Source organism: Salmo trutta, unplaced genomic scaffold, assembly GCF_901001165.1.
Source record: "Salmo trutta unplaced genomic scaffold, fSalTru1.1, whole genome shotgun sequence".
NCBI lineage: Eukaryota > Metazoa > Chordata > Actinopteri > Salmoniformes > Salmonidae > Salmo > Salmo trutta.
Window position 1 is genome coordinate 74,834 of NW_021822576.1, and position 24,425 is coordinate 99,258.

Sequence of the window (24,425 nt, forward strand, 5' to 3'; positions counted from 1 at the left end):
CCCACCCAATCTACCTACCTCATCCACATATTGTTTTTATTTACTTTCTGCTCTTTTGCACACCAGTATTTCTACTTGCACATCATCATCTGCTCATCTATAACTCCAGTGTTAATTTGCTAAATTGTAATTACCTCACTACCATGGCCTATTTATTACCTTACCTCCTCATGCCATTTGCACACACTGTATATAGACTTTCTTTTTTTCTATTGTGTTATTGACTGTACGCTTGTTTATTCCATTTGTAACTCTATGTTGTTGTTTGTGTCGCACTGCTTTGCTTTATCTTGGCCAGGTTGCAGTTCTCAATGAGAACTTGTTCTCCACTAGCTTACCTGGTTAAATAAAGATTAAATAAAATTAAAAAAAGAAACGTTTCTTTCTTCCCCAGGAAGGGGATGTAGCTCAGTGGTAGAGCGCATGCTTCGCATGTATGAGGTCCTGGGTTCAATCCCCAGCTTCTCCATTTAAAATTATTGCATTGACCCAGCTCCTACTTTACAGAATGTTGAAATTTTAAGCAGGAAACAGAGAAGTGCTAAATAATTTGGTCTTGTAATCTGAAGAACATGCGTTCAATCTCTGTTTGTACATTTATAGAACAGAAGTGGCATTGTTGCCAACTTTTATGGCGTCATTTTCAAAAACTGAAGTTCATGGGTTCGATCCCAGTCTGTACCTGGTTTAAGAATTGCTGCTATCATTTCATTGTAGTTTCAATGGAGTGGTGTATATAAAAAGTACATTGTATTGATATTGCATTTTATCTGCAAATGAAATGGGATGGAAGCTCAGAGGGGGAGTGCATGCAAAATATGTATGAGGTCCTCGGTTCAATCCCAAGATTCTCCACTGAGTTTATTTGTGTGCCAAATTCACATTTACACAACTACTACTTTCCAGAATGTTGATGTATAATTTGTAGAGTAGAGTGGCATGGTGGCCAAGTGGTAAGGCGTCGGTCTCGCAAACCTAAGATCATGGGTTCAAATCCCGTCCGTGCCTGTATGAAAGACATCTGATATCATGGACATGTGCTTTTATTGGAGGACTTTGCAGAAAAAGCAATGTGTATCAATATTGCAACAAAGCTATTATAGTACGGGGATGTATCTCAATGGTAGAGCCAGTACTTTACATGTATGCGGTCCAACGTTAATCCCCAACTTTTCTGTTGATTGTATTTAGTTGTTAAATTATCTTTTGCACAACTCCCACTTTCCAGAATGTTGACATTCTAAGAAGGAAATAGATATGCTAAATCATCTGTTTCTGTAAACTGAAGCACATGGGTTCAATCCTTGTTCCACGTTTATGTGAGATAGCTGATATTATGTAAATGTACATTCATTAGAACAGTGTAAAGAAAAGGTAAATTGTATTGATATGACCACTGCGACCTGTATGCTCTAGTCGGCTGGCCCTCGCTACCTATTCGTCACCAGACCCACTGGCTCCAGGTCATCTATAAGTCTATGCTAGGTAAAGCTCCGCCTTATCTCAGCTCACTGGTCACGATAACAACACCCACCCGTAGCACGCGCTACAGCAGGTATATCTCACTTGTCATCCCCAAAGTCAACACCTCCTTTGGCCGCCTTTCCTTCCAGTTCTCTGCTGACAATGACTGGAACGAATTGCAAAAATCGCTGAAGCTGGAGACTTATATTTCCTTCACTAACTTTAAACATCAGATATCTGAGCAGCTAACCGATCGCTGCAGCTGTACATAGCCGATCTGTAAATAGCCCACCCAATCTACCTACCTCATCCACATATTGTTTTTATTTACTTTCTGCTCTTTTGCACACCAGTATTTCTACTTGCACATCATCATCTGCTCATCTATCACTCCAGTGTTAATTTGCTAAATTGTAATTACTTCGCTACTATGGCCTATTTATTGCCGTACCTCCTCATGCCATTTGCACACACTGTATATAGACTTTCTTTTTTTCTAGTGTGTTATTGACTGTATGCTTGTTTATTCCATTTGTAACTCTATGTTGTTGTTTGTGTCGCACTGCTTTGCTTTATCTTGGCCAGGTCGCAGTTCTAAATGAGAACTTGTTCTCCACTAGCTTACCTGGTTAAATAAAGATGAAATAAAATAAAAAAATATACATTTTTTTCTTTCCCAGAAAGGGGATGTAGCTCAGTGGTAGAGCGCATGCTTTGCATGTATGAGGTCCTGGGTTCAATCCCCAGCTTCTCCATTGAAAATGATTGCATTGACCCAACTCCTACTTTACAGAATGTTGAAATTTTAAGCAGGAAACAGAGATGTGCTAAATAATTTGGTCTTGTAATCTGAAGAACGTGCGTTCAATCCCTGTTTGTACATTTATAGAACAGAAGTGGCATTGTTGCCAACTTTTATGGCGTCATTTTCAAAAACTGAAGTTCATGTGTTCGATCCCAGTCTGTACCTGGTTTAAGAATTGCTGCTATCATTTCATTGTAGTTTCAATGGAGTGGTGTATATAAAAAGTACATTGTATTGATATTGCATTTTATCTGCAAATGAAATGGGATGGAAGCTCAGAGGGGGAGTGCATGCAAAATATGTATGAGGTCCTCGGTTCAATCCCAAGATTCTCCACTGAGTTTATTTGTGTGCCAAATTCACATTTACACAACTACTACTTTCCAGAATGTTGATGTATAATTTGTAGAGTAGAGTGGCATGGTGGCCAAGTGGTAAGGCGTCGGTCTCATCAACCGAAGAGCATGGGTTCAAATCCCGTCCGAGTCTGTATGAAAGACATCTGCTGTCATGGACCTGTGCTCTTATTGGAGTATTTTCCAGAAAAAGCAAGTTGTATCAATATTGCAACACAGCTATTATAGTAAGGGGATGTATCTCTATTGTAGAGCCAGTGCTTTACATGTATGCGGTCCAACGTTAATCCCCAACTTCTCTGTTGATTGTATTTAGTTGTTAAATTGTCTTTTCCACAACTCCCACTTTCCAGAATGTTGACATTCTAAGAAGGAAATAGATATGCTAAATCATCTGTTTCTGTAAACTGAAGCACATGGGTTAAATCCTTGTTCCACGTTCATGGAAGATAGCTGATATTATGGAAATGTACATTCATTAGAACAGTGTAAAGAAAAGGTAAATTGTATTGATATGAACACTGCGACCTGTATGCTCTAGTCGGCTGGCCCTCGCTACCTATTCGTCACCAGACCCACTGGCTCCAGGTCATCTATAAGTCTATGCTAGGTAAAGCTCCGCCTTATCTCAGCTCACTGGTCACGATAACAACACCATCCCGTAGCACGCGCTCCAGCAGGTATATCTCACTGGTCATCCCCAAAGCCAACACCTCCTTTGGCCGCCTTTCTTTCCAGTTCTCTGCTGCCAATGACTGGAACGCATTGCAAAAATCGCTGAAGCTGGAGACTTATATATCCCTCACTAACTTTAAACATCAGCTATCTGAGCAGCTAACCGATCGCTGCATCTGTACATAGCCCATCTGTAAATAGCCCACCCAATCTACCTACCTCATCCACATATTGTTCTTATTTACTTTCTGCTCTTTTGCACACCAGTATTTCTACTTGCACATCATCATCTGCTCATCTATCAATCCAATGTTAATTTGCTAAATTGTAATTACTTCGCTACTATGGCCTATTTATTGTCTTACCTCCTCATGCCATTTGCACACACTGTATATAGACTTTCTTCTTTTCTATTGTGTTATTGACTGTACGCTTGTTTATTCCATTTGTAACACTGTGTTGTTGTTTGTGTCGCACTGCTTTGCTTTATCTTGGCCTAGGTTGCACTTCTAAATGAGAACTTGTTCTCCACTGGCTTACCTGGTTAAATAAAGATGAAATAAAATATAAAAAAAAGAAACATTTTTTTTTTCCCAGAAAGGGGATGTAGCTCAGTGGTAGAGCGCATGCTTCGCATGTATGAGGTCCTGGGTTCAATCCCCAGCTTCTCCATTTAAAATTGTTGTATTGACCCAACTCCTACTTTACAGAATGTTTAAATTCTAAGCAGGAAACAGAGATGTGCTAAATAATTTGGTCTTGGAATCTGAAGAACATTCGTTCAATCCCTGTTCGTACATTTATAGAACAGAAGTGGCATTGTTGCCAACTTTTATGGCGTCATTTTCAAAAACTGAAGTTCATGGGTTCGATCCCAGTCTGTATCTGGTTTAAGAATTGCTGCTATCATTTCATTGTAGTTTCAATGGAGTGGTGTATATAAAAAGTACATTGTATTGATATTGCATTTTATCTGCAAATGAAATGGGATGGAAGCTCATAGGGGGAGTGCATGCAAAATATGTATGAGGTCCTCGGTTCAATCCCAAGATTCTCCACTGAGTTTATTTGTGTGCCAAATTCACATTTACACAAGTACTACTTTCCAGAATGTTGATGTAGAGTGGTGTGGTGGCCAAGTGGTAAGGCATCGGTCTCGTAAACCGAAGAACATGGGTTCAAGTCCCGTCCTTGCCTGTATGAAAGACATCTGATATATTGGACCTGTGCTTTTATTGGAGGACTTTGCAGAAAAAGCAAGTTGTATCAATATTGCAACACAGCTATTATAGTAAGGGGATGTATCTCTATGGTAGAGCCAGTACTTTATATGTATGCAGTCCAACCTTAATCCCCAACTTCTCTGTTGAGTGTATTTAGTTGTTAAATTAGCTTTTGCACAACTCCCACTTTCCAGAATGTTGAAATTCTAAGAAGGAAATAGATATGCTAAATCATCTGTTTCTATAAACTGAAGCACATGGGTTCAATCCTTGTTCGACATTTAAGGAAGATAGCTGATATTATGGAAATGTACTTTCATTAGAACAGTGTAAAGAAAAGGTAAATTGTATTGATATGACCACTGCGACCTGTATGCTCTAGTCGGCTGGCCCTCGCTACCTATTTGTCACCAGACCCACTGGCTCCAGGTCATCTGTAAGTCTATGCTAGGTAAAGCTCCGCCTTATCTCAGCTCACTGGTCACGATAACAACACCCACCCGTAGCACGCGCTCCAGCAGGTATATCTCACTGGTCATCCCCAAAGCCAACACCTCCTTTGGCCGCCTTTCCTTCCAGTTCTCTGCTGCCAATGACTGGAACGAATTGCAAAAATCGCTGAAGCTGGAGACTTATATTTCCCTCACTAACTTTAAACATCAGCTATCTGAGCAGCTAACCGATCGCTGCAGCTGTACATAGCCCATCTGTAAATAGCCCACCCAATCGACCTACCTCATCCACATATTGTTTTTATTTACTTTCTGCTCTTTTGCACACCAGTATTTCTACTTGCACATCATCATCTGCTCATCTATCACTCCAGTGTTAATTTGCTAAATTGTAATTACTTCGCTACTATGGCCTATTTATTGTCTTACCTCCTCACGCCATTTGCACACACTGTATATAGACTTTCTTTTTTTCTATTGTGTCATTGACTGTACGCTTGTTTATTCCATTTGTAAAACTGTGTATTTGTTTGTGTCGCACTGCTTTGCTTTATCTTGGCCAGGTTGCAGTTCTAAATGAGAAGTTGTTATCCACTAGCTTACCTGGTTAAATAAAGGTGTATTAAAATAAAATAAGAAACATTTTTCTATTTTCCAGAAAGGGGATGTAGCTCAGTGGTAGAGTGCATGCTTTGCATGTATGAGGTCCTGGGTTCAATCCCCAGCTTCTCCATTTAAAATTATTGCATTGACCCAACTCCTACTTTACAGAATGTTGAAATTTTAAGCAGGAAACAGAGATGTGCTAAATAATTTGGTCTTGTAATCTGAAGAACATGCGTTCAATCCATGTTTGTACATTTATAGAACAGAAGTGGCATTGTTGCCAACTTTTATGGCGTCATTTTCAAAAACTGAAGTTCATGGGTTCGATCCCTGTCTGTACCTGGTTTAAGAATTGCTGCTATCTTTTCATTGTAGTTTCAATGGAGTGGTGTATATAAAAAGTACATTGTATTGATATTGCATTTTATCTGCAAATGAAATGGGATGGAAGCTCAGAGGGGGAGTGCATGCAAAATATGTATGAGGTCCTCGGTTCAATTCCAAGATTCTCCACTGAGTTTATTTGTGTGCCGAATTCACATTTACACAACTACTACTTTCCAGAATGTTGATGTATAATTTGTAGAGTATAGTGGCATGGTGGCCAAGTGGTAAGGCGTCAGTCTCGTAAACCGAAGATCATGGGTTCAAATCCTGTCCATGCCTGTATGAAAAACGTCTGATATCATGGACCTCTGCATTTATTGGAGGACTTTGCAGAAAAAGCAAGTTGTATCAATATTGCAACACAGCTATTATAGTAAGGGGATGTATCTCCATGGTAGAGCCAGTACTTTACATGTATGCAGTCCAACGTTAATCCCCAACTTCTCTGTTGAGTGTATTTATATGTTAAACTATCTTTTGCACAACTCCCACTTTCCAGAATGTTGACATTCTAAGAAGGAAATAGATATGCTAAATCATCTCTTTCTGTAAACTGAAGCACATGGGTTCAATCCTTGTTCCACGTTTATGGAAGATAGCTGATATTATGGAAATGTACATTCATTAGAACAGTGTGAAGAAAAGGTAAATTGTATTGATATGACCACTGCGACCTGTATGCTCTAGTCGGCTGGCCCTCGCTACCTATTCGTCACCAGACCCACTGGCTCCAGGTCATCTATAAGTCTATGCTAGGTAAAGCTCCGCCTTATCTCAGCTCACTGGTCACGATAACAACACCCACCCGTAGCACGCGCTCCAGCAGGTATATCTCACTGGTCATCCCCAAAGCCAACACCTCCTTTGGCCGCCTTTCCTTCCAGTTCTCTGCTGCCAATGACTGGAACGAATTGCAAAAATCGCTGAAGCTGGAGACTTATATTTCCCTCACTAACTTTAAACATCAGCTATCTGAGCAGCTAACCGATCGCTGCAGCTGTACATAGCCCATCTGTAAATAGCCCACCGAATCTACCTACCTCATCCACATATTGTTTTTATTTACTTTCTGCTCTTTTGCACACCAGTATTTCTACTTGCACATCATCATCTGCTCATCTATCACTCCAGTGTTAGTTTGCTAAATTGTAATTACCTCACTACTGTCATGACGTTGGCCTCTTTGGGTACAGGAAGGACAGTTGACCCCCTCCCCTTTGTACCATCACCCAACCTACCTTCCCCCCCAACCCAAGGTTGTAAAAATTCCAAGAGGAGAATCTACTACAACATGTTTCATAGAGAGACAAAGGAATTTCTTCCAACTCATAGAATTGGAGAACCTAGCGACATGTGTGTTCTGGAGAAGATATGGAAGATTGATGAAGACTCCAGCTACGAACTGATCCGCTTGGTACAATTTTGTGATACTCAGAAGAGAAAATATAGCCATATTTCCCTAAAACGGTCTACATGATAGCCTCAGCGATGCGACTGAATCCACATGGTTGTATACAATGTATTATTAAGGATAAAGCTATTTGTAATACATTGAGATGCTATGTACTGATGTTAATGTGATAGAATTATATTTCTGTAACCAAGTCTAGCTCAGTCATAGGCACGCCCCCAGGGACACATACAGGACCAGGCGTCATTTGACAAGCCTGTTCTCTGGGCCCTATAAAACACCCCCTGATTTACATTTCTAGAGACCAGGCCTCCACTCCATCGTGAGTTTGGCACAGATGTTTGACCAGCCAAGTATTCTACTGAAAGTGAACCATACCACGTGGTTAACTTTTAGACTATCGATATCGACAGAATAAGAACAAGTCTTTGATATTAATTATTAGTCTGCAGCTAAGTAAATTATATCATCGAACGCGAAGACCAACCACATCCATTCTATGACGACATTCATGAATGTCGCTCTGACAGATCCATTCTAACCGAGAGAGAGAGAGAACGCTGACAAACTCTCCATCAGAACAAAACTCTCCAACAAGAATCCCGACGACACATGAGAGTAAATATATATTGATTGCAAAGGTTCCCGAATGAGTGAGCCTTCAATTGGCAATGGTTAATATTAATGAACTCTGTGTAACTTCTCAGCTTACCGTTTTATGACCCATTGTCTAACAGACCAGCCATGCTTGTTAGCCAGTAGGGCACATTCCTCTACCCATCATTGGTGACGATAATTACTGTTTGTATGTTTTCTGTTAATTACTTAGTGTAGTAAATAAATGATTTGAAGACAATTGATGTATGGATGATTTTAGTAAAGACTGGGTTCGTGCAGATAACCAAGAATTACAACTTTCATGATGAGACTGAAACAACATACGGGTTAAGATTGACTGCTATCGATGTAAAATATTACTAAGTATTTTAAGAGTTTATTCAGAGGATAACAGCTCTATAAACGTTCTTCTGTGGTGCCCCGACTTTCTAGTTAATTACATTTACATGATTAGTTTAATCAGGTAATATCAATTACAGAGAAATTATTTTATAAGTTAGCATGTCATATCACTTAATCCGGCATAGCCAAAGACACGACACTACCATGGCCTATTTATTGCCTTACCTCCTCATGCCATTTGCACACACTGTATATAGACTTTCTTTTTTTCTATTGTGTTATTGACTGTACGCTTGTTTATTCCATTTGTAACTCTGTCTTGTTGTTTGTGTCGCACTGCTTTGCTTTATCTTGGCAAGGTCGCAGTTCTCAACGAGAACTTGTTCTCCACGAGCTTACCTGGTTAAATAAAGGTGAAATAAAATAAAATAAGAAAAAAAAAACCATCTCCTAGGAAGGGGATGTAGCTCAGTGGTAGAGCGCATGCTTTGCATGTATAAGGTCCTGGGTTCAATCCCCAGTTTCTACTTTAAAAATTATTGCATTGACCCAACTCCTACTTTACAGAATGTTGAAATTTTAAGCAGGAAACAGAGATCTGCTAAATAATTTGGTCTTGTAATCTGAAGAACATGCGTTCAATCCCTGTTTGTACATTCATAGAACAGACGTGGCATTGTTGCCAACTTTTATGGCGTCATTTTCAAAAACTGAAGTTCATGGGTTCGATCCCAGTCTGTACCTGGTTTAAGAATTGCTGCTATCATTTCATTGTAGTTTCAATGGAGTGGTGTATTTAAAAAGTACATTGTATTGATATGGCATTTTATCTGCAAATGAAATGGGATGGAAGCTCAGAGGGGGAGTGCATGCAAAATATGTATGAGGTCCTCGGTTCAATCCCAAGATTCTCCACTGAGTTTATTTGTGTGCCAAATTCACATTTACACAACTACTACTTTCCAGAATGTTGATGTATAATTTGTAGAGTAGAGTGGCATGATGACCAAGTGGTAAGGCGTCGGTCTCGTAAACAGAAGATCATGGGTTCAAGTCCTGTCCAGGCCTGTATGAAAAACATCTGATATCATGGACCTGTGCTTTTATTGGAGGACTTTGCAGAAAAAGCAAGTTGTATCAATATTGCAACACAGCTATTATAGTAAAGGGATGTATCTCTATGGTAGAGCCAGTACTTTACATGTATGCGGTCCAACATTAATCCCAACTTCTCTGTTGAGTGTATTTAGTTGTTAAATTAGCTTTTGCACAACTCCCACTTTCCAGAATGTTGACATTCTAAGAAGGAAATAGATATGCTAAATCATCTGTTTCTGTAAACTGAAGCACATGGGTTCAATCCTTGTTCCACGTTTATGGAAGATAGCTGATATTATGGAAATGTACATTCATTAGAACATTATAAAGAAAAGGTAAATTGTATTGATATGACCACTGCGACCTGTATGCTCTAGTCGGCTGGCCCTCGCTACCTATTCGTCACCAGACCCACTGGCTCCAGGTCATCTATAAGTCTATGCTAGGTAAAGCTCCGCCTTATCTCAGCTCACTGGTCACGATAACAACACCGACCCGTAGCACGCGCTACAGCAGGTATATCTCACTGGTCATCCCCAAAGCCAACACCTCTTTTGGCTGCCTTTCCTTCCAGTTCTCTGCTGCCAATGACTGGAACGAATTGCAAAAATCGCTGAAGCTGGAGACATATTTCCCTCACTAACTTTAAACATCAGCTATCTGAGCAGCTAACCGATCGCTGCAGCTGTACATAGCCCATCTGTAAATATCCCACCCAATCTACCTACCTCATCCACATATTGTTTTTATTTACTTTCTGCTCTTTTGCACACCAGTATTTTTACTTGCACATCATCATCTGCTCATCTATCACTCCAGTATTAATTTGCTAAATTGTAATTACTTCGCTACTAGGGCCTATTTATTGCCTTACCTCCTCATGCCATTTGCACACACTGTATATAGACTTTCTTTTTTTCTATTGTGTTATTGACTGTACGCTTGTTTATTCCATTTGTAACTCTATGTTGTTGTTTGTGTCGCACTGCTTTGCTTTATGTTGGCCAGGTCGCAGTTGTAAATGAGAACTTGTTCTCCACTAGCTTACCTGGTTAAATTAAGATGAAAGAAAATAAAAAAAAGAAACTTTTTTTTCATTACCAGAAAGGGGATGTAGCTCAGTGGTAGAGCGCATGCTTTGCATGTATGAGGTCCTAGGTTCAATCCCCAGCTTCTCCATTTAAAATTATTGCATTGACCCAACTCCTACTTTACAGAATGTTGAAATTTTAAGCAGGAAACAGAGATCTGCTAAATAATTTGGTCTTGTAATCTGAAGAACATGCGTTCAATCCCTGTTTGTACATTCATAGAACAGACGTGGCATTGTTGCCAACTTTTATGGCGTCATTTTCAAAAACTGAAGTTCATGGGTTCGATCCCAGTCTGTACCTGGTTTAAGAATTGCTGCTATCATTTCATTGTAGTTTCAATGGAGTGGTGTATTTAAAAAGTACATTGTATTGATATTGCATTTTATCTGCAAATGAAATGGGATGGAAGCTCAGAGGGGGAGTGCATGCAAAATATGTATGAGGTCCTCGGTTCAATCCCAAGATTCTCCACTGAGTTTATTTGTGTGCCAAATTCACATTTACACAACTACTACTTTCCAGAATGTTGATGTATAATTTGTAGAGTAGAGTGGCATGATGACCAAGTGGTAAGGCGTCGGTCTCGTAAACAGAAGATCATGGGTTCAAGTCCCGTCCATGCCTGTATGAAAGACATCTGATATCATGGACCTGTGCTTTTATTGGAGGACTTTGCAGAAAAAGCAAGTTGTATCAATATTGCAACACAGCTATTATAGTAAAGGGATGTATCTCTATGGTAGAGCCAGTACTTTACATGTATGCGGTCCAACATTAATCCCAACTTCTCTGTTGAGTGTATTTAGTTGTTAAATTAGCTTTTGCACAACTCCCACTTTCCAGAATGTTGACATTCTAAGAAGGAAATAGATATGCTAAATCATCTGTTTCTGTAAACTGAAGCACATGGGTTCAATCCTTGTTCCACGTTTATGGAAGATAGCTGATATTATGGAAATGTACATTCATTAGAACATTATAAAGAAAAGGTAAATTGTATTGATATGACCACTGCGACCTGTATGCTCTAGTCGGCTGGCCCTCGCTACCTATTCGTCACCAGACCCACTGGCTCCAGGTCATCTATAAGTCTATGCTAGGTAAAGCTCCGCCTTATCTCAGCTCACTGGTCACGATAACAACACCCACCCGTAGCACGCGCTACAGCAGGTATATCTCACTGGTCATCCCCAAAGCCAACACCTCTTTTGGCCGCCTTTCCTTCCAGTTCTCTGCTGCCAATGACTGGAACGAATTGCAAAAATCGCTGAAGCTGGAGACATATTTCCCTCACTAACTTTAAACATCAGCTATCTGAGCAGCTAACCGATCGCTGCAGCTGTACATAGCCCATCTGTAAATATCCCACCCAATCTACCTACCTCATCCACTTATTGTTTTTATTTACTTTCTGCTCTTTTGCACACCAGTATTTTTACTTGCACATCATCATCTGCTCATCTATCACTCCAGTATTAATTTGCTAAATTGTAATTACTTCGCTACTATGGCCTATTTATTGCCTTACCTCCTCATGCCATTTGCACACACTGTATATAGACTTTCTTTTTTTCTATTGTGTTATTGACTGTACGCTTGTTTATTCCATTTGTAACACTGTGTTGTTGTTTGTGTCGCACTGGTTTGCTTTATCTTGGCCAGGTCGCAGTTCTAAATGAGAACTTGTTCTCCACTGGCTTACCTGGTTAAATAAAGATGAAATAAAATGTAAAAAAGAAAAAAAATATATTTCCTAGAAAGGGGATGTAGCTCAGTGGTAGAGCGCATGCTTTGCATGTATGAGGTCCTGGGTTCAATCCCCAGCTTCTCCATTTAAAATTATTGCATTGACCCAACTCTGACTTTAAGAATGTTGAAATTCAAAGAAGGAAACAGAGATGTGCTAAATAATTTGGTCTTGTTATCTGAAGAACATGCGTTCAATCCCTGTTCGTACATTTATAGAACAGAAGTGGCATTGTTGCCAACTTGTATGGTGTCATTTTCAAAAACTGAAGTACATGGGTTCGATCCCAGTCTGTACCTGGTTTAAGAATTGCTGCTATCATTTCATTGTAGTTTCAATGGAGTGGTGTATATAAAAAGTACATTGTATTGATATTGCATTTTATCTGCAAATGAAATGGGATGGAAGCTCAGAGGGGGAGTGCATGCAAAATATGTATGAGGTCCTCGGTTCAATCCCAAGATTGTCCACTGAGTTTATTTGTGTGCCAAATTCACATTTACACAACTACTACTTTCCTGAATGTTGATGTATAATTTGTAGAGTATGGTGGCCAAGTGGTAAGGCGTTGGTCTCATAAATCGAAGATCATGGGTTCAAATCCTGTCTGTGCCTGTTTGAAAGACATCTGATACCATGGACCTGTGCTTTTATTGGAGGACTTTGCAGAAAAAGCAAGTTGTATCAATATTGCAACACAGCTATTATAGTAAGGGGATGTATCTCTATGGTAGAGCCAGTACTTTACATGTATGCGGTCCAACGTTAATCCCCAACTTCTCTGTTGAGTGTATTTAGTTGTTAAATTATCTTTTGCACAACTCCCACTTTCCAGAATGTTGACATTCTAAGAAGGAAATAGATATGCTAAATCATCTGTTTCTGTAAACTGAAGCACATTGGTTCAATCCTTGTTCCACGTTTATGGAAGATAGCTGATATTATGGAAATGTACATTCATTAGAACAGTGTAAAGAAAAGGTAAATTGTATTGATATGACCACTGCGACCTGTATGCTCTAGTCGGCTGGCCCTCGCTACCTATTCGTCACCAGACCCACTGGCTCCAGGTCATCTATAAGTATATGCTAGGTAAAGCTCCGCCTTATCTCAGCTCACTGGTCACGATAACAACACCGACCCGTAGCACGCGCTACAGCAGGTATATCTCACTGGTCATCCCCAAAGCCAACACCTCTTTTGGCCGCCTTTCCTTCCAGTTCTCTTCTGCTAATGACTGGAACGAATTGCAAAAATCGCTGAAGCTGGAGACTTATATTTCCCTCACTAACTTTAAACATCAGCTATCTGAGCAGCTAACCGATCGCTGCAGCTGTACATAGCCCATCTGTAAATAGCCCACCCAATCTACCTACCTCATCCACATATTGTTTTTATTTACTTTCTGCTCTTTTGCACACCAGTATTTCTACTTGCACATCATCATCAGCTCAACTATCACTCCAGTGTTAATTTGCTAAATTTTAATTACTTCGCTACTATGGCCCATTTAATGCCGTACCTCCTCATGCCATTTGCACACACTGTATATAGACTTTCTTTTTTTCTATTGTGTTATTGACTGTACGCTTGTTTATTCCATTTGTGACTCTGTGTTGTTGTTTGTGTCGCACTGCTTTGCTTTATCTTGGAAAGGTCGCAGTTCTCAACGAGAACTTGTTCTCCACGAGCTTACCTGGTTAAATTAAATGAAGGTGAAATAAAATAAAATAAGAAAAAAAATGATCTCCTAGAAAGGGGATGTAGCTCAGTGGTAGAGTGCGTGCTCTGCATGTATGAGGTCCTGGGTTCAATCCCCAGCTTCTCCATTTAAAATTATTGCATTGACCCAACTCCTACTTTACAGAATGTTGAAATTTTAAGCAGGAAACAGAGATGTGCTAAATAATTTGGTCTCGTAATCTGAAGAACATGCGTTCAATCCCTGTTTGTACATTCATAGAACAGACGTGGCATTGTTGCCAACTTTTATGGCGTCATTTTCAAAAACTGAAGTTCATGGGTTCGATCCCAGTCTGTACCTGGTTTAAGAATTGCTGCTATCATTATATTGTAGTTTCAATGGAGTGGTGTATTTAAAAAGTACATTGTATTGATATTGCATTTTATCTGCAAATTAAATGGGATGGAAGCTCAGAGGGGGAGTGCATGCAAGATATGTATGAGGTCCTCGGTTCAATCCCAAGATTCTCCACTGAGTTTATTTGTGTGCCAAATTCACATTTACACAACTATTACTTTCCAGAATGTTGATGTATAATTTGTAGAGTAGAGTGGCATGGTGGCCAAGTGGTAAGGCGTTGGTCTCGTCAACCGAAGATCATGGGTTCAAGTCCTGTCTGTGCCTGTATTTAAGACATCTGATATCATGGAAATGTGCTTTTATTTGAGGACTTTGCAGAAAAGCAAGTTGTATCAATATTGCAACACAGCTATTATAGTAAGGGGATGTATCTCTATGGTAGAGCCAGTACTTTACATGTATGCGGTCTAACGTTAATCCCCAACTTCTCTGTTGATTGTATTTAGTTGTTAAATTATCTTTTCCACAACTCCCACTTTCCAGAATGTTGACATTCTAAGAAGGAAATAGATATGCTAAATCATCTGTTTCTGTAAACTTAATCACATGGGTTCAACCCTTGTTCGACGTTTATGGAAGATTGCTGATATTATGGAAATGTACTTTCATTACAACAGTGCAAAGAAAAGGTAAATTGTATTGATATGACCACTGCGACCTGTATGCTCTAGTCGGCTGGCCCTCGCTACCTATTCGTCACCAGACCCACTGGCTCCAGGTCATCTATAAGTCTATGCTAGGTAAAGCTCTGCCTTATCTCAGCTCACTGGTCACAATAACAACACCCACCCGTAGCACACGCTCCAGCAGGTATATCTCACTGGTCATCCCCAAAGCCAACACCTCCTTTGGCCGCCTTTCCTTCCAGTTCTCTGCTGCCAATGACTGGAACGAATTGCAAAAATCGCTGAAGCTGGAGACTTATATTTCCCTCACTAACTTTAAACATCAGCTATCTGAGCAGCTAACCGATCGCTGCAGAAAGAAAATAAAAAATTCTTTCCCAGAAAGGGGATGTAGCTCAGTGGTAGAGCGCAAGCTTCGCATGTATGAGGTCCTGGGTTCAATCCCCAGCTTCTCCATTTAAAATTATTGGCTGAGAGGGCCCTAGTGGAGATGGCTGGCTGACAGGGCCCTAGTGGAGACGGCTGTCTGAGAGGGCCCTAGTGGAGATGGCTGGCTGAGAGGGCCCTAGTGGAGACGGCTGGCTGAGAGGGACCTAGTGGAGATGGCTGGCTGAGAGGGTCCTAGTGGAGACGGCTGAAGAGAGAGGGCCCTAGTGAAGCCATCACCCAGCACCCACCACCCAGCACCACCCACCAAGCATTCAGTACCACACACCACCCAGCACCCACCACCCCACCACCCACCACTCAGCACCCACCACCCACCACCCTCATTACCCAGCACCCACCACTGATAAAATAATTTATACGTTTAAGGTTTTGACTAAATGATTCCACCCTGAAAATATATAACTGAGTGATTATCATACTAATTATATAAATGTGTGTGCATAGGACAAGCTGAGACATTCAAGGAAAAGGGGAACTGTTAATAGACAGCAGACAACTTCTGACTACTGTGAAACTGATAAACAGGAAGGTCTCCCCACCCAGGGAGGGGAGAAACCATTGGGATTGCAGTAGATTATGTAACATGGGGCAGGATATGATAAGCAATGTGATGGAGAAAACTTGTAAATAAGCATTGACAGTGTTAAATAGCCATCAGACTAGCCGTCTACCACCCGGTTACTCAACCCTGCACCTTAGAGGCTGCTGCCCTCTATACATAGACATGGAATCACTGGCCACTTCAATAATGGAACACTAGTCACTTTAATAATGTATACACTACCGTTCAAAAGTTTGGGGTCACTTAGAAATGTCCTTGTTTTTGAAAGAAAAGCCATTTTTTTTGTCCATTAAAATAACATCAAATTGATCAGAAATACAGTGTAGATATTGTTAATGTTGTAAATGACTATTGTAGCTGGAAACGGCTGATTTTAATGTGGAATATCTACATAGGCGTCCAGAGGCCCATTATCAGCAACCATCACTCCTGTGTTCCAATGGCATCGTTGTGTTAGCTAATCCAAGTTGATCATTTTAAAAGGCTAATTGATCATTAGAAAACCCTTTTTGCAATTACGTTAGCACAGCTGAAAACTGTTGTTCTGATTAAAGAAGCAAAAAATCAGGCCTTCTTTAGACTTGTTGAGTATCTGGAGCATCAGCATTTGTGGGTTCGATTACAGGCTCAAAATGGCCAGAAACAAAGGACTTTCTTCTGAAACTCGTCAGTCTATTCTTGTTCGGAGGAATGAAGGCTATTCCATGCGAGAAACTGAGGTACACCCCCCAGTTCACGAAAATGGTTCGCTCCGACAGACACGTGGCCATGGCTTGCTATATAAAGCAGGCAGACAGGCTTTGGGACTTTCTGGAGGGGGGTCCGACTCGATACTAGATGGGTACACCTAATAAACTGTCCACTTGACAGGATTAAAAAAACAACAACAATAGAGACAATTCTATTCATAATAATCATAGATAATGACCAGCTTTACAATTTCATCAATATACTTTTTTCATAAATTTTAATTATTATTAATTAATATCATTATTCATCACCTTCCTGAGCAGTTTTTTGTAAGTTTTAATTTTAATTTGGTCTTCCCTTCTCACGGTTCACCAATTGCTTTTCCATCATCCTCATCACCCTGATCATTAACTGCCTCAAATGCATGGGGTTGTATTGATCCCCCTTCATCATCATCATCCCCACCCTGATCATTAACTGCCTCAGATGCAGGGGGTTGTATTGATCCCCCTTCATCATCATCATCCCCACCCTGATCATTAACTGCATCAGATGGACGGGGTTGTATTGATCCCCCTTCATCATCATCATCCCCACCCTGATCATTAACTGCCTCAGATGCATGGGGTTGTATTGATCCCCCTTCATCATCATCCTCCCCACCCTGATCATTAACTGCATCAGACGGACGGGGTTGTATTGATCCCCCCTTTCCATCATCCCCACCCTGATCATTAACTGCATCAGATGCAGGGGGTTGTATTGATCCCCCTTTTCCATCATCCCCACCCTGATCATTAACTGCATCAGATGGACGGGGTTGTATTGATCCCCCTTTTCCATCATCCCCACTTGATCCCTCTTGTGGTTTTGAAGTTTTATGTAAGTCATCAATCATGTCAAAAGCTAAATTCGATATTTTATCCCAATCAAATGTATGAGCGTCTCCTACTGCCCCCTCACCTCTCTGTGTCTCTGGAAGGGACACTGATGGGTTTCCCCCCTCATCACTATTTACCTTCTGGTCTTTATTCGTTGTCTCAGTAAGGGGTCTTATTTGGCTCACTGTAACAGATACATACTCTTTAGCTTTCTCCTTTAGAATGTCTCTCATTATAATTTCAGTTTCTTCCAAAACACTCTCCTCATATAAATGCCTGTGATAAGATTTACAACAAGCCTCACAAAATGTGATACAACAACCGCGATCAGGCGTGTTCTGACTCCCAGGCGTGTTCTTAGCACGGCAACGACATGGAGGTATGATAGACAGGATGAACCCAAAAGCAACAGCCAGCAGACATAACAAACCAATAACCTGAAAGAAAATGATGACAAACACATTAGTATTGTAGGATGGCTTCTGTCAAAATGTATTTCACACCTTGTTGATTTAGGGGACGGGACTTCACACTAGGATGTAAATATCACACCCACTGTTCAGAACGGCTTTAATATGTAGGTCTTTAGAGTTCACACCAAGACTCACAGTTGGAGACACTTTACTGACTTATAGTTCATGTAAGGTTTCATCTGTCAAAATGTATTTCATACCTCAACAAAATTATTATAGATGACGACCCCGTGCCCCGTAGAAGCTCCGGCATCACTAACTTTCACCACATCACCTCTTCATAAATCTGTAGCCGTCACAGTGCAGTAAATTACAAGATATATCGAAAAATACGACGAGGCACTCACCAACGAATCATTTCTGAGTTGAGCCAGGGTATTTTTGTCTTCAGGGATGAGCACATTTTTTTTGCAGGGAAGATCAACTTTGTCATTAGGGAGATTGTTTCCACAGCACACGTACCAGTCTCCATCGATGAGCACAGATGCAATCCAAAGCAACCCGACACAGAATGACTTACACAGAAGGGAGCACAGTCTACAGCCAAAATGACATTTGAGACTCCGTCTGCATGTGAACCGACATAGTCTTTTGAACATCTGATCCGTCCAGAGAACGAGGAACATCAACAGAAAAACTGGAATCAGGATGTACATGACACAGTTCAAAACTTCAGGTTTGCAGCTGCAAACAAACTCTACATGAAACACAGTGTACTGAATGAAGATGAGAGTGATTATTAGATAAAAACTGCCCCCTTCTGCCAATCTTTTCACTATGTTGTCGAGTAGAGATTTCAGACTCTCAACGTTAACCATGTTGATGGAGTGTAACGTCCAGTCAGATAATCGACCTGCCTCTAGCCAGGGGTAGACAGACTGTTGGGTTTTGACTTCCTCTACTAGACATTGAGCATCTAAACCGGTTGCGAAACATCGTCTGTTGCTATCGAACAGACAATAAAAACAACAGCCAAACTGCTGAAGACAGACAGACAGACAGACAGAGAGACAGAGATTATGAAATCCGGTTTCCGAGCTGGTCACGGGTGCACCTCTGCCACGCTCAAGGTCCTAAATGATGTCATAACCACCATCGATAAAAAAACAGTACTGTGCAGCCGTATTCATCGACCTGGCCAAGGCTTTCAACTCTGTCAATCACCACATATTTATCGTCAGACTCAACAGTCTTGGTTTCTCAAATGATTACCTCGCCTGGTTCACCAACTACTTCTCTGATAGAGTTCAGTGTGTCAAATCGGAGGGCCTGTTGTCCGGACTTCTGGCAGTCTCTATGGGGGTAACCACAGGGTTCAATTCTCAGGCAGACTTTTTTCTCTGTTTAAATCAATGATGTCGCTCTTGCTGTTGGTGATTCTCTGATCCACCTCTACGCAGACGACACCATTCTGTATATTTCTGGCCCCTCTTTGGACACTGTGTTAACAAACCTCCAGACGAGCTTCAATGCTATACAACACTCCGTCCGTGGCCTCCAAATGCTCTTAAATACAAGTAAAACTAAATGCATGCTCTTCAACCGATCGCTGCCCGCACCTGCCCGTCTGCCCAGCATCACTACTCTGGACGGTTCTGACTTAGAATATGTGGACAACTACAAATACCTAGGTGTCTGGTTAGACTGTAAACTCTCCTTCCAGACTCACATTAAGCATCTCCAATACAAAATTCAATCTAGAATCGGCTTCCAAAGACCCTCCCCATTATTGATTAAGGGGACTTTAAGATCCATATGTTTTGCTGCAGGCCATATAATAAGATACTGTTGCTATGTGTCTAAACTCTGCCACTATACGTTGTACAAGCCATATATATTAGTCTTTGTGGTTAAGCCCTGGCTGCTGTGAGAGTGAGCTGCAGGCTGGGTCTGAGTCAGACTGAAACTAGATAGAGAAGTAACCACTGTCTGGTTTTGATCTTGTGAGACAGTGGACAATGCTAATAAATTCAGAGAAGCTACAGTACCTTATAAGGTAACCTCAGCTTATTGATACACACATACATTGACGTAGGGGATCATACCACTAGGGATCACATGCATAAAATCAGCTGTGCCTTTAGGTGGGAACATACTGGGAAACATACCTGCAATGTTCCTGCTGTCAACTTCTGTCTGCAATTGCATTAATAAATGAATGATTGATTTACTTAAAGATATTGTCTGAATGCTAATTTCAACAATGATTGACAAGGAACGAACCCCAACCCCGCCAAACATACCCTCGTAAAACTGACTATTCTACCGATCCTTGACTTCGGCGATGTCATTTACAAAATAGCCTCCAACACTCTACTCAGCAAATTGGACGCAGTCTATCACAGTGCCATCCGTTTTGTCACTAAAGCCCCATATACTACCCATCATTGCGACCTGTATGCTCTAGTCGGCTGGCCCTCGCTACCTATTCGTCACCAGACCCACTGGCTCCAGGTCATCTATAAGTCTCTGCTAGGTAAAGCTCCGCCTTATCTCAGCTCACTGGTCACCATAACAGCACCCACCCGTAGGGGCAGCAGGGTAGCCTAGTGGTTAGAGCGTTGGACTAGTAACCGGAAGGTTGCAAGATTGAATCCCCGAGCTGACAAGGTAGAAATCTGTCGTTCTGCCTCTGAACAAGGTAGTTAACCCACTGTTCCTAGGCTGTCATTGAAAATAAGAATTTGTTCTTATCTGACTTGCAGGTAAAATTAAAAAATTAAACAGCACGCGCTCCAGCAGGTATATCTCACTGGTCATCCCCAAAAGCCAATTCCTCCTTTGGCCGACTTTCCTTCCAGTTCTCTGCTGCCAATGACTGGAACAAATTGCAAAAATCACTGAAGCTGGAGACTCATATCTCCCTCATTAACTTTAAGCACCAGCTGTCAGAGCAGCTCACAGATCACTGCACCTGTACATGGCCCATCTGTAAACAGCCGACCCAATCTACCTACCTCATCCCCATATTTGTTTTTGTTTTTCTGCACTTTTGCACACCAGTATTTCTACTTGCACATCATCATCTATCATTCCAGTGTTAATTGCTAAATTGTAATTACTTCGCAACTATGGCCTATTTATTGCCTTACCTCCTTACTTCATTTGCACACACTGTATACAGATTTTCTATTGTGTTATTGACTGTATGTTTTGTTTATTCCATGTGTAACTCTGTGTTGTTGTATGTTGTCGAACTGCTTTGCTTTATCTTGGCCAGGTCGCAGTTCTCAATGAGAACTTGTTCTCCACGAGCTCACCTGATTAAATAAAGGTGAAATAAAATTTTAAAAAAAATAATATATATTCCAGAAATGGGATGTAGCTCAGTGGTAGAGCGCATGCTTTGCATGTATGAGGTCCTGGGTTCAATCCCCAGCTTCTCCATTTAAAGTTATTGCATTGACCCAACTCCTACTTTACAGAATGTTGAAATCTTAAGCAGGAAACAGAGATGTGCTAAATAATTTGATCTTGTAATCTGAAGAACATGCGTTCAATCCCTGTTTGTACATTTATAGAACAGAAGAGGCATTGTTGCCAACTTTTATGGCGTCATTTTCAAAAACTGAAGTTCATGTGTTCGATCCCAGTCTGTACCTGGTTTAAGAATTGCTGCTATCGTTTCATTGTAGTTTCAATGGAGTGGTGTATATAAAAAGTACATTGTATTGATATTGATTTTATCTGCAAATGAAATGGGATGGAAGCTCAGAGGGGGAGTGCATGCAAGATATGTATGAGGTCCTCGGTTCAATCCCAAGATTCTCCACTGAGTTTATTTGTGTGCCAAATTCACATTTACACAACTACTACTTTCCAGAATGTTGAAGTATTATTTGTAGAGTAGAGTGGCATGGTGGCCAAGTGGTAAGGCGTCGGTGTCGTAAACCGAAGATCATGGGTTCAAATCCTATCCCTGCCTTTATGAAAGACATCTGATATCATGGACCTGTGCTTTTATTGGAGGACTTTGCAGAAAAAGCAAGTTGTATCAATATTGCAACACAGCTATTATAGTAAGGGGATGTATCTCTATGGTAGAGCCAGTGCTTTACATGTATGCGGTCCAACGTTAATCCCCAACTTCTCTGTTGAGTGTATTTAGTTGTAAATTATCTTTTGCACAACTCCCACTTTCCAGAATGTTGACATTCTAAGAAGGAAATAGATATGCTAAATCATCTGTTTCTGTAAACTGAAGCACATTGGTTCAATCCTTGTTCCACGTTTATGGAAGATAGCTGATATTATGGAAATGTACATTCATTAGAACAGTGTAAAGAAAAGGTAAATTGTATTGATATGACCACTGCGACCTGTATGCTCTAGTCGGCTGGCCCTCGCTACCTATTCGTCACCAGACCCACTGGCTCCAGGTCATCTATAAGTCTATGCTAGGTAAAGCTCCGCCTTATCTCAGCTCACTGGTCACGATAACAACACCCACCCGTAGCACGCGCTCCAGCAGGTATATCTCACTGGTCATCCCCAAAGCCAACACCTCCTTTGGCCGCCTTTCCTTCCAGTTCTCTGCTGCCAATGACTGGAACGAATTGCAAAAATCGCTGAAGCTGGAAACTCATATTTCCCTCAATAACTTTAAACATCAGCTATATGAGCAGCTAACCGATCGCTGCAGCTGTACATAGCCCATCTGTAATTAGCCCACCCCATCTACCTACCTCATCCACATATTGTTTTTATTTACTTTCTGCTCTTTTGCACACCAGTATTTACTACTTGCACATCATCATCTGCTCATCTATCAATCCAGTATTAATTTGCTAAATTGTAATTACTTCGCTACTATGGCCTATTTATTGCCTTACCTCCTCATGCCATTTGCACACACTGTATATAGACTTTCTTCTTTTCTATTGTGTTATTGACTGTACGCTTGTTTATTCCATTTGTAACACTGTGTTGTTGTTTGTGTCGCACTGCTTTGCTTTATCTTGGCCAGGTCGCAGTTCTAAATGAGAACTTGTTCTCCACTAGCTTACCTGGTTAAATAAAGATGAAATAATTTTTTTTTTTTAAAACATTTTTTTCTTTCCCAGAAAGGGGATGTAGCTCAGTGGTAGAGCGCATGCTTTGCATGTATGAGGTCCTGGGTTCAATCCCCAGCTTCTCCATTTAAAATTATTGCATTGACCCAACTTCTACTTTACAGAATGTTGAAATTTTAAGCAGGAAACAGAGATGTGCTAAATAATTTGGTTTTGTAATCTGAAGAACATGCTTTCAATCCCTGTTTGTACATTTACAGAACAGAAGTGGCATTGTTGCCAACTTTTATGGCGTCATTTTCAAAAACTGAAGTTCATGGGTTCGATCCCAGTCTGTACCTGGTTTAAGAATTGCTGCTATCATTTCATTGTTGTTTCAATGGAGTGGTGTATATAAAAAGTACATTGTATTGATATTGCATTTTATCTGCAAATGAAATGGGATGGAAGCTCAGAGGGGGAGTGCATGCAAAATATGAATGAGGTCCTCGGTTCAATCCCAAGATTCTCCACTGAGTTTATTTGTGTGCCAAATTCACATTTACACAACTACTACTTTCCAGAATGTTGATGTATAGTTTGTAGAGTAGAGTGACATGGTGGCCAAGTGGTAAGGCGTCGGTCTCGTAAACTCAAGATCATGGGTTCAAATCCTGTCCGTGCCTGTATGAAAGACATCTGATATCATGGACCTGTGCTTTTATTGGAGGACTTTGCAGAAAAAGCAAGTTGTATCAATATTGCAACACAGCTATTATAGTAAGGGGATGTATCTCTGTGGTACAGCCAGTACTTTACATGTATGCGGTCCAACGTTAATCCCCAACTTCTCTGTTGAGTGTATTTAGTTGTTAAATTATCTTTTGCACAACTCCCACTTTCCAGAATGTTGACATTCTAAGAAGGAAATAGATATGCTAAATCATCTGTTTCTGTAAACTGAAGCACATGGGTTCAATCCTTGTTCGACCTTTATGGAAGATAGCTGATATTATGGAAATGTACATTCATTAGAACAGTGTAAAGAAAAGGTAAATTGTATTGATATGACCACTGCGACCTGTATGCTCTAGTCGGCTGGCCCTCGCTACCTATTTGTCACCAGACCCACTGGCTCCAGGTCATCTATAAATCTTTGCTAGGTAAAGCTCTGCCTTATCTCAGCTCACTGGTCACGATAACAACACCCACCCGTAGCACGCGCTACAGCAGGTATATCTCACTGGTCATCCCCAAAGCCAACACCTCCTTTGGCCGCCTTTCCTTCCAGTTCTCTGCTGCCAATGACTGGAACGAATTGCAAAAATCGCTGAAGCTGGAGACTTATATTTCCCTCACTAACTTTAAAC

The 24,425-nt window shown here is 40.8% G+C and overlaps 1 protein-coding gene and 17 non-coding genes across 18 annotated transcripts; 17 read left to right on the top strand and 1 right to left on the bottom strand.

Moving 5' to 3' along the window:
* The first annotated feature begins 397 nt into the window (after positions 1-397).
* trnaa-cgc (transfer RNA alanine (anticodon CGC)) lies at positions 398-469 on the top strand. The gene has a single exon. It is a non-coding gene; the product is annotated as a tRNA-Ala (tRNA).
* Positions 470-936: 467 nt separating this feature from the next.
* On the top strand, positions 937-1,008 carry trnaa-cgc (transfer RNA alanine (anticodon CGC)). Its single transcript has one exon. It is a non-coding gene; the product is annotated as a tRNA-Ala (tRNA).
* A 1,139-nt stretch (positions 1,009-2,147) lies between these two features.
* On the top strand, positions 2,148-2,219 carry trnaa-ugc (transfer RNA alanine (anticodon UGC)). Its single transcript has one exon. It is a non-coding gene; the product is annotated as a tRNA-Ala (tRNA).
* Positions 2,220-2,686: 467 nt separating this feature from the next.
* trnam-cau (transfer RNA methionine (anticodon CAU)) lies at positions 2,687-2,758 on the top strand. Its single transcript has one exon. It is a non-coding gene; the product is annotated as a tRNA-Met (tRNA).
* A 1,142-nt stretch (positions 2,759-3,900) lies between these two features.
* On the top strand, positions 3,901-3,972 carry trnaa-cgc (transfer RNA alanine (anticodon CGC)). Its single transcript has one exon. It is a non-coding gene; the product is annotated as a tRNA-Ala (tRNA).
* A 453-nt stretch (positions 3,973-4,425) lies between these two features.
* trnat-cgu (transfer RNA threonine (anticodon CGU)) lies at positions 4,426-4,497 on the top strand. Its single transcript has one exon. It is a non-coding gene; the product is annotated as a tRNA-Thr (tRNA).
* Positions 4,498-5,636: 1,139 nt separating this feature from the next.
* Positions 5,637-5,708, top strand: trnaa-ugc (transfer RNA alanine (anticodon UGC)). Its single transcript has one exon. It is a non-coding gene; the product is annotated as a tRNA-Ala (tRNA).
* Positions 5,709-6,175: 467 nt separating this feature from the next.
* trnat-cgu (transfer RNA threonine (anticodon CGU)) lies at positions 6,176-6,247 on the top strand. Its single transcript has one exon. It is a non-coding gene; the product is annotated as a tRNA-Thr (tRNA).
* Positions 6,248-10,544: 4,297 nt separating this feature from the next.
* On the top strand, positions 10,545-10,616 carry trnaa-ugc (transfer RNA alanine (anticodon UGC)). The gene has a single exon. It is a non-coding gene; the product is annotated as a tRNA-Ala (tRNA).
* Positions 10,617-11,083: 467 nt separating this feature from the next.
* trnat-cgu (transfer RNA threonine (anticodon CGU)) lies at positions 11,084-11,155 on the top strand. The gene has a single exon. It is a non-coding gene; the product is annotated as a tRNA-Thr (tRNA).
* Positions 11,156-12,291: 1,136 nt separating this feature from the next.
* Positions 12,292-12,363, top strand: trnaa-ugc (transfer RNA alanine (anticodon UGC)). The gene has a single exon. It is a non-coding gene; the product is annotated as a tRNA-Ala (tRNA).
* A 1,672-nt stretch (positions 12,364-14,035) lies between these two features.
* trnaa-ugc (transfer RNA alanine (anticodon UGC)) lies at positions 14,036-14,107 on the top strand. Its single transcript has one exon. It is a non-coding gene; the product is annotated as a tRNA-Ala (tRNA).
* A 467-nt stretch (positions 14,108-14,574) lies between these two features.
* On the top strand, positions 14,575-14,646 carry trnat-cgu (transfer RNA threonine (anticodon CGU)). Its single transcript has one exon. It is a non-coding gene; the product is annotated as a tRNA-Thr (tRNA).
* Positions 14,647-15,392: 746 nt separating this feature from the next.
* On the top strand, positions 15,393-15,464 carry trnaa-cgc (transfer RNA alanine (anticodon CGC)). Its single transcript has one exon. It is a non-coding gene; the product is annotated as a tRNA-Ala (tRNA).
* Positions 15,465-17,033: 1,569 nt separating this feature from the next.
* On the bottom strand, positions 17,034-19,068 carry LOC115182774 (uncharacterized). Its single transcript, XM_029744222.1, has 2 exons — positions 18,412-19,068; positions 17,034-18,028 (listed from the first exon to the last, which is right to left on the bottom strand). Exons 1-2 carry the CDS (start codon positions 18,880-18,882, stop codon positions 17,072-17,074), a joined length of 1,428 nt encoding a protein of 475 aa, XP_029600082.1. The 5' UTR covers positions 18,883-19,068; the 3' UTR covers positions 17,034-17,071.
* A 2,311-nt stretch (positions 19,069-21,379) lies between these two features.
* Positions 21,380-21,451, top strand: trnaa-ugc (transfer RNA alanine (anticodon UGC)). Its single transcript has one exon. It is a non-coding gene; the product is annotated as a tRNA-Ala (tRNA).
* Positions 21,452-21,917: 466 nt separating this feature from the next.
* Positions 21,918-21,989, top strand: trnat-cgu (transfer RNA threonine (anticodon CGU)). Its single transcript has one exon. It is a non-coding gene; the product is annotated as a tRNA-Thr (tRNA).
* Positions 21,990-23,130: 1,141 nt separating this feature from the next.
* Positions 23,131-23,202, top strand: trnaa-ugc (transfer RNA alanine (anticodon UGC)). The gene has a single exon. It is a non-coding gene; the product is annotated as a tRNA-Ala (tRNA).
* The last annotated feature ends 1,223 nt before the right edge of the window (positions 23,203-24,425 follow it).